The sequence below is a fragment of the Syzygium oleosum genome, unplaced genomic scaffold (genome assembly GCF_021117445.2).
Source record: "Syzygium oleosum isolate NSW1041296 unplaced genomic scaffold, Sole_v2.1 Sole_v2.25, whole genome shotgun sequence".
Classification (NCBI taxonomy): Eukaryota; Viridiplantae; Streptophyta; class Magnoliopsida; order Myrtales; family Myrtaceae; genus Syzygium; species Syzygium oleosum.
This window is the reverse complement of record NW_026607509.1, coordinates 2,661,547-2,669,709: the sequence shown is the minus strand read 5'-3', so window position 1 is coordinate 2,669,709 and position 8,163 is coordinate 2,661,547. Positions and strand designations below refer to the sequence as shown.

Sequence of the window (8,163 nt, the reverse complement as noted above, 5' to 3'; positions counted from 1 at the left end):
TTCGCTTCTAATCAGCTTTCAGTGGTCAAGCATACCGTCTCGCTTCTTCTCAGCTCCGGCTATGGCGACTCTGCGGATGATAGGCAAGTCCAACTGGTTCTTTCTTTCTTCTTCTTCTTCTTCCCGAAATGTCGATTTCAATTCATTCTGTTGCTTTCCACCGCGTAAGTGAAGACATCCTCACTCTCTTCTCGTTCTTTCTGGCCTTCGAAAGCAGATATTGCCGTCAACTTCACAGGTCAGGCATTTCATCGAACACTTGTTGGGTCGCGGCCGAAATTGCCGGCAGTCGATTCTTTTCGTAACCCATCTATGGAATGGGTTACCCTTTTTTGTTTCTGTTTCGTAAACTGAGCGGGAAAGAAAAATTCGATGTGTAGATGGCATGTTTAAAGGAATCTACAACGGGAAGCAATGCCATTTGGGCGATATTGCCGCGGTGCTGAGCAGAGCCTGGAGTGCCGGTGTCGATCGGATCATCGTAAGTATATTGCTCGCCTATCCCGAGATGAATTTGGATATGTTGGCAACCAGAGTTCCATTCTGTGTGGGTACTGTCCATTAGGGGAGATTGGGTTAGATGGAAGGTTCTTGGCAATGGTGGAGGTTATTGACCCAGTTTAGTGTAATTGATGTTCTCTCAGACCTCAAGGATGTAAACGACGATGGAGTTGGGAAGGATGTACCATCTGGAGTTTGGATAGCTCTCTCTTATTGACACTTTATTGGGAAAGTATCCCATTGAATAGTCGAGCAAGAAGTTTGGCGAGTGATTTCCTATGTGGTTTATGGCAAAGGGAAGACCTAGTAGAGGTCAACATAGCTTCTTACTTGTGAGGCTACTTTCAACAAAATCTTAAGCATTGTAACTTGCAAAATGTTGTCTTCCTAATTTGCACGAAAAATAAATTGTTTAGCACCCTGTGTAATCTTCTTTCCTTGGATAAATGACTATAACTCTTTATAACCAATGATTTAGACGCTTTCATAGGTTGGATCTACATGTCATATGGGTGAATTTGGTGACTTCAGGAGCTCATGCTAGTTTAGAGCTTGTAGGGTTGCGTGTTCTAAAGGGGAAAGAGGATTGTTCTCATTGCTCTTTTTAGGTTAGTATCGTGGCCTTGGAGAGGATTGTTTGTTGGAAATAGTTTAGGTTCGGGTCATCAGTACTTGACCCACATGGTTCCATGAACTGGACTTTGGACTGATTATGCTGTACAGTACATAATACTTATTAAATCATCGGCACAGATTTCTGCCTCTATAAAATGTTCATCTTCTTTTCTATCAGATAATCGAGAAGTTATAAAATGGCTGTAACTTATCATTGTTGCAGGTGACTGGTGGGTCACTTGAGGAATCAAAGGAAGCTCTTGCAATAGCAGAAACAGATGGTCTGTAAGCGTTATTGAAAAGACAAAATTACATTTTGCATTTGATATATGAAAGCTCATTATTTATACCCAAGGACTTAGAAACTTGCAACTCCGTACAGAAAGTATCTTCCGCCTTTTTTCACCTTGATTCTATGCTTTGATGGATGTTGGGCTTACTTATTTGATATGCTAATAATGTCAGGGAGGCTTTTTTGCACTGTTGGAGTACATCCAACTAGATGCAGGGTATATGCTATCCGTTAAATTTTTTTTGGTTCTCATTTCCAGAATATCTTGTTGAAAAGTTCTGACCTTAGGCATGTTGATTTCTCTTCAGGAATTTGAAGAGAGTGGAGATCCAGAAAAGCATTATCAGTCTCTTCTATCGTTGGCTAGAGAAGGCATACAGAAAGGAAAAGTAAGCCCAATTTTTCATAATATTTTAGTAAAGTGAACCGATGATGCTTTATCACATTTCTTAACACTGCAGATGCCTTTTATGATGGCTTTTCAAATAAGCAAAAAGTGCAAAAATTTTCTGCAAAAATATGACACTTTCGTTTTTCTCATTGAATGGAGAACTTTGATAAAATACAGAACTGCCAACTTTGATCGGATTATAGTCAGTTGCCTTGTTATGTAGTCCTTCACTTTCTGCTCATACGATTCTCAGTTTACTGTAAACTATTTAGTGGAATAATGATGTCCTAGTGTCCTAGATATATCCACTTGCTATTCAACGTCATTATCTTGATTTTAGAGAACACTATAGTTTCATTTTCTACTAGCTAATCTGTGTGCTGATGTAAAGGTTGTGGCAATCGGTGAATGTGGATTGGACTATGACAGGCTTCATTTTTGCCCTTCCGAGATTCAAAAGAAGTACGTAGGCAGTGAGGTGAAAATTTTGTTTTGTTTTATATTTTTGCCCGTCTCTTATTGCAAGGGATCCCTTTAAATCGATAAACCGATTCTTCGTAAATATCTTTCTCAAAAATAGGTACTTTGAGAAGCAGTTTGAATTGGCATGTGCTACTAAGCTTCCTATGTTTCTCCATATGCGCGCAGCTACTGATGACTTCTGTGAAATCATGGAGAGAAACAAGGACAGGTGCGATCCTGGACGCTTAGTGAACTGGACCTGTTTTGCGATTTCTGCATGTGCCATTGGCAGTGTTTTCTGTCTTCAGTTGGATACGCTTTATGTTTCCCATCTTAATGCCTTTTTTTTTTTTTATCAGAATCTTAATGCCTTTTATGTTCCAATGATGGGATATGAATTTTCTTCTCTTTTTTATGTTCAAATGCAATTTTCTTTTTTCTGTTTTTATGTGCAAATACTAAGTAAGTGGACAATAACAACTTATGAGCCACAGAAATAGCAAGTGTCTGACTTAATGATCGTGGACTTTGATTGACCATGTCTATCTTTTGTACGATGAAATCACATATCTAATAAGAGTATGTAATCAACAATTCTCAGTGTTAGTCTGAAAATTGATTCTTTTCTCCTCCTTACCTTGACTTGGGTAATCAAAACAGTGTAAAGAGATGGAAAAATGAATAGGGGGCATTTTGTCCACTCATAGTTTCCTTCAGGTGTGGGTTCTTTGTTAAAGTCATTTTTTGATTTAAGCACTGAAATTGTGGAATCAATGATTGGAAGTTCTAAATCAGGGCAATAATAGCGTGATTCCCTAAGATGCAACTGCAGCTTCAGAAAACTGAATGTTTATTTCAATTTTAGGATCAGATGCATCCGACAAGGAGATTGCAGCTTCTGCTTTTTTACCATCTTTCTAGAAACCCCGCCAACCCATAAAAATAAAAATAACAAAAAGTTCACTTGGTCTTGATTTCACATGCTGCCGCATCATTCTTCTCTTTCTGTTCTCTTATCTGAATTTTTTAGGACTGCATCAATTATGGCAAGAGCATGCTGATGTAAAGAAGAGGGTGCTTCTAAAAACCAGAAAAGTTTAACTTTCATTTTATGGACAAGGGTTGCGTACTTTTTGGTCTTGCATAAGATAGGCATGAAAGGGATGTAGCCTGATGCTTTATTTTCAGCTGATGATCAAACTTCTTCCCCTTGCTTTTTGCTTGTGATTTAGATTCTGAGCTCCAACTTTAGAATATACACTATCACAATCAGGGGACATTCTTTATCAGCTTGGCAATTTTTAGTTTTTCTTTTAAACTTGACAGAATTGTATATACGTAAGGTTGTTTATCATCACTTCTCTTTTCTCTATGCTAAGCGAAATTAGGGGCATTTTTTCAATTATTGTATGTCATTCCTGTAAATATCTGTTTAAGGTTATTTAGTGGTGATAGGCCTGGTATCTTATCTATTAGTTCTTTCTTCGGAAGAATAATTTTTTTATATATGATGTTTCTGTCTTCACAGCAGGTTTACAGCTGGGGTGGCACATTCATTTACAGGGAGTGCCGAAGATCGTGATAAGCTTCTTTCCTTCAGTAATATCTTTATAGGTGAATATAGTTTTTACCCCATCCTAGACTATCTTTCTCCATGAACACAACTTCCTGTGCACATCTCCGTGAATATTTAGCTAATTATTTTGTTTGAGGTGGATATATCCAATTATTTATTTGGTCAACACTTCACCAACCATACTTTTCATATCTTGACATAGTTGGAGGGGATAAGGACACCACAAGTGCCATAATTTTTGTACATCGCTCACTCGAGTGCCATAACTTTTTTTTGACCACTTGAATGCCATGATTCTAAAAAAACGTTCACTTGAGTGCTATAACTTTCAACCAATTATTTGAGTGCCATAAGTTTTAAAAACGTTCACCAGGTGTCGATAATTCGACATAGGATAACACTTGTAGTAAACATTTTAAAAATGTTATGGCACCCAATTGATTGATCGAAATGTTATATGACACTCAAGTGATTGACACACAAATTATGGCACTAAACTGATCGGAAAAAAATTATGGCACTCAAGTGAGCGCCGTACAAATATTATGGCACTTGTAGTGTCATTTTTCCTAGTTAGAGATGTAAAAGACAACAAAACGAAAAAAAGAAACAAGGGCTAGAACTGAGAAGACTTGAAGTGAGAACAGAAAAAATTCTAGGGTTTTGAGAAACTAATAATATTGAGAAGAAGCAAACTAATGACAGAGGAACTTAAAGACCTATATATTAGTGTTGCAGATGTAACATTATCTTTACTTTTTATTGGGCATATATAACGCCCAATCTCAGCCATAGGACTCATTAAAAGTCACATACCTATCACATGACCACATATATACCTTGTGAGATTTTGGTGAGACCACGCCAACTATTCTAAAAGCTTAAGCTGTTAGATGAAGCCGTGGTTTAATATGTAATTACTCTAACACTCCCCCTTATGTTTATTCTGGTCTTTTTGCCTAGCACTAAGCGTGGACATATTTAATTGGGGAGGCAATTGGGGCCTGGAAAGATTTGAACTCTAAAACCTCCGGCTCTGATATCATGTGAGATTTTGGTGGGATCACCGCCAACTGTTCTAAAAGCTTAAGCTATTAGATGAAAGCGTGGTTTAATATGTAATTACTCTAACATACTTAATAACATAAAAAAAATACTAAATAAAGGAAAGATAGACTTAAACTGCTAATATAGATTTATGCTTCTGCATCAATTGTGAAGATTCACATAAGTTGCAATCATCTAAACAGATGGTACCTTGGCAATCTGGCTCAAAGTAGCCTCTAAAAATGATAAGTTACCACTCTTTCTATCCTTATCCAAGAAGCACGAGATGGAAATATATGATGTACAATACATCTAAAGAATGGTATGTTCAAAACAAGGGAGATGAACATCAAATTTTGTGGACCAATCAACTGGACAACCTTTCACTGTAATCATCTTGTCTATTTATAACATATTCTGTTTGGCAGTGCTTTAGACTTCCAATGGCTTTCTGGTATAACATTTCACACTGCACTTTTCTTTTTTATTGGACACAGATTGGTGATACCGGTGCCTTTTCATGTATTTAGGGTGGGTGGGGTTGATGTTGTTGATCTTGATTTACTGAGAGAAAGGTCGAAGTGGAAATGTAGGTTATAGATTAGATCTGTTGCTTCTAGGGCTAGGATAGCCGTGCGACGGATGATTATTTCTGGTTTCTGATGTGCTTACTCGGTAGCAATGTAAAAGTTGAAAGGATTTATAGTTCTAAAAGTCCATTTCTTTGTTGTTTACCAAATGAAGTATGATAGGTATACTAAGTTTTTGTTGAAGGTTGAATGGCATCAGCAAAAGGATAAATTGTTGGTCTTTCATAGCATTCTTTTTTCCCTTTTCTTTTTGTAAGGTTATTAACAGTTAAAAATGCCGTTACGTACAATGACCATGTTGGCCCCATTTGCAAATGGAGCGAGTCTTTACCCAATCAAATTTAAGGCAAAGTATGCCTTTCAGGACTTAGGAAAAAAAGAGTACACAGCTAGATGCTAGCTGAAGTCATGAAACCTGGTCAAATATCTATAACCATTTCTGTGACAGGTTTTTGTGGGGACTTAGATACTACATATTAATACAGCAACCACTCTACTGATTGGTATAATCTCCACCAAATGTCTATATTATGTTCTACATGCTAGAACTGTCCATTTTCTTTAATAACGACGACATTTCTCCTGGGAGACGTGATTTAGCAGTATTATATGTTCTCTTCTCAGTTTTGGTTTCCGATGCCTAACTAGGTGTCAACGGTTGCTCTCTGAAGACTGCTGAGAATCTTGATGTTGTTCGGGGGATTCGCCTTGAAAGAATGATGATTGAGACAGATTCTCCATATTGTGAAATAAAGAGCACTCATGCTGGCATCAGCTACGTTAAGACTCTGTGGCCTTCAAAAAAGAAAGAGAAATATGATCCGGACAGCATTATTAAAGGGCGGAATGAACCTTGCTTAGTTCGGTGAGTGTTTTTGGTTTAATGTGTTGCTATATGCTGTGTTAAACTTATATTGGTCATTTGTAATTTAGAGTGGCAGAAAAAGAGTCACAAAATGAAATCTCTATTATTCATTTATCGTTGGTTGTGAGATAAACTCAAATGCTTGAAGATTGATCCTGGCAGAGCGCAACACTGCAAGTACCATATGTATTTGGTCTGTACATCTTTGAACAATTTCTTCATAGCTAGGCTTGACAAAATGATTAATGAAGCATGAAAGCTATTGTGTGCATTGTATTATGTGCTTCCTGAAAGATTCTTGTCTATTAAAGGAAGAAAGACACAATTGAAGCTGACCCAGTAAATTCCTGTATGATTATTGTCTGTGAAAGAAAGACTCACAGTGTCAGCTACTGAAAATTTGTGAACTCCTGGTAATATGCGTGTGCGCCTTTGGACTAACAAAGAGACAATTTTCCCTTGACATAGTAATTTTCATTCGATATTTGATCAGTAAAACCATTCATTGTGTGGCACTTTATTGACATAAAAATTTAATTCTTTGAATAAGGTCACAGAGCTTCCAATGGTTTATTCCCTGTGTCTGCTGTTTGTAGACTTGATATATTGGTTCCTGCCCTATTTTAATGGGTAGTTATACCCTGTTTACTGATGCAGTTTCAGTTTTTTTTCTCGTGTTATGGTTCTTTTGCTCGAGCTATGGAGAGTTGTTGTGCCCCACCCTGACTCCCCCACCTCTCCTTTTCCAATTGGTGGTTGGTGCATGGTGCCTTTTAGTTAGAAATCATAGAACTGCTCATTTTAGTCAGAGTGTTCTTGCAACTGAGTAGGAATAAGCAGAAATGAAGAACGAATTAAAAAAGTCCGCTTGGAATGTACCCCCAACTAAATTCTGTTCTGAGATACATTGTATATCATGTGTTATGACTATTGCTTTAGCTTCCTTTTCTTTGGTCTAGAACTATAACTTTAATGATATTACCGTAGTTGAAGCAAAGAATGTTTGCTTCCTATGATTTAATCTTTTTATATCTTCACAATTTTTAATAATCTGTCTTTTGTCTTACTAATTCTCAGTCAAGTTCTGGAGGTGGTTGCCGGTTGCAAAGGTATCGATGACATAGATCAGCTGAGCAAGACGTTGTATCATAACACCTGCAGGTATTTCGGTTTGTCATTTTGGATGACGTATATTTTGTTCTGGCTTATTCAATATGCTTCAATGAAAGTCCCTGCTTTCTACTTTGGTGGATCGTCAACTCTTTTTTTCCCCCTCCTTTTCTGAGAACGAAATTCATTCCATACTGCCTCCATTCAAAATCATTTTAAAACTGGAGCGTCCACCTGTTCTGACTATAGGACTAGGAGTTGCATTGTGGAAGCTCACACCTTGTAGCTGCCTATTCTTGATACTGAACTGTGTCGTATCTTGTCCAGAACAGTTTCATCTTCTAAATTTTCATGAAGTTTTGCCCGTGCAATTTCTGCAGAGTTTTCTTTCCTCAAGATCTGGACACCACGGCAGATGCTCTTCTTACTGGCAGTTTGAAACCTGCTGAATGACCTCGAGCATAGATTCGTTGAAGTCTTGCAATTTTCTCCCCATACAGTGAACATTGCTGCTTCTTCCGACGTGATGTCTGAATATATCCATTCAAGAAATGCATGCCAGTGCTAATGAAAGCCATCATGTCGGATTAGTTATTTGTCATTCACTCCTAAACTGAATCTGATGAGTTTTCTCTCCAGATATGATGCAATTTAGTTATATTTGACGGCACTGGGAAAATATATCAGAATAACGAAACAGAGGTTTAAACCGTA

General features: G+C 37.5%; 1 protein-coding gene across 2 annotated transcripts; it reads left to right on the top strand.

Moving 5' to 3' along the window:
• LOC115671670 (uncharacterized) lies at positions 1 to 8,163 on the top strand. 2 transcript variants are annotated; one of them, XM_030593290.2, is made up of 12 exons: positions 1 to 83; positions 218 to 238; positions 381 to 481; positions 1,340 to 1,397; positions 1,582 to 1,625; positions 1,717 to 1,797; positions 2,191 to 2,261; positions 2,380 to 2,490; positions 3,793 to 3,875; positions 6,123 to 6,339; positions 7,417 to 7,500; positions 7,830 to 8,163. In XM_030593290.2, the coding sequence occupies exons 1-12, from the start codon at positions 62 to 64 to the stop codon at positions 7,900 to 7,902; spliced, it is 966 nt and encodes a 321-aa protein (XP_030449150.1). In that variant the 5' UTR covers positions 1 to 61; the 3' UTR covers positions 7,903 to 8,163. The 2 variants fall into 2 exon arrangements, with proteins under 2 accessions (XP_030449150.1, XP_030449149.1); XM_030593289.2 differs by having other exon boundaries at positions 3,790 to 3,875.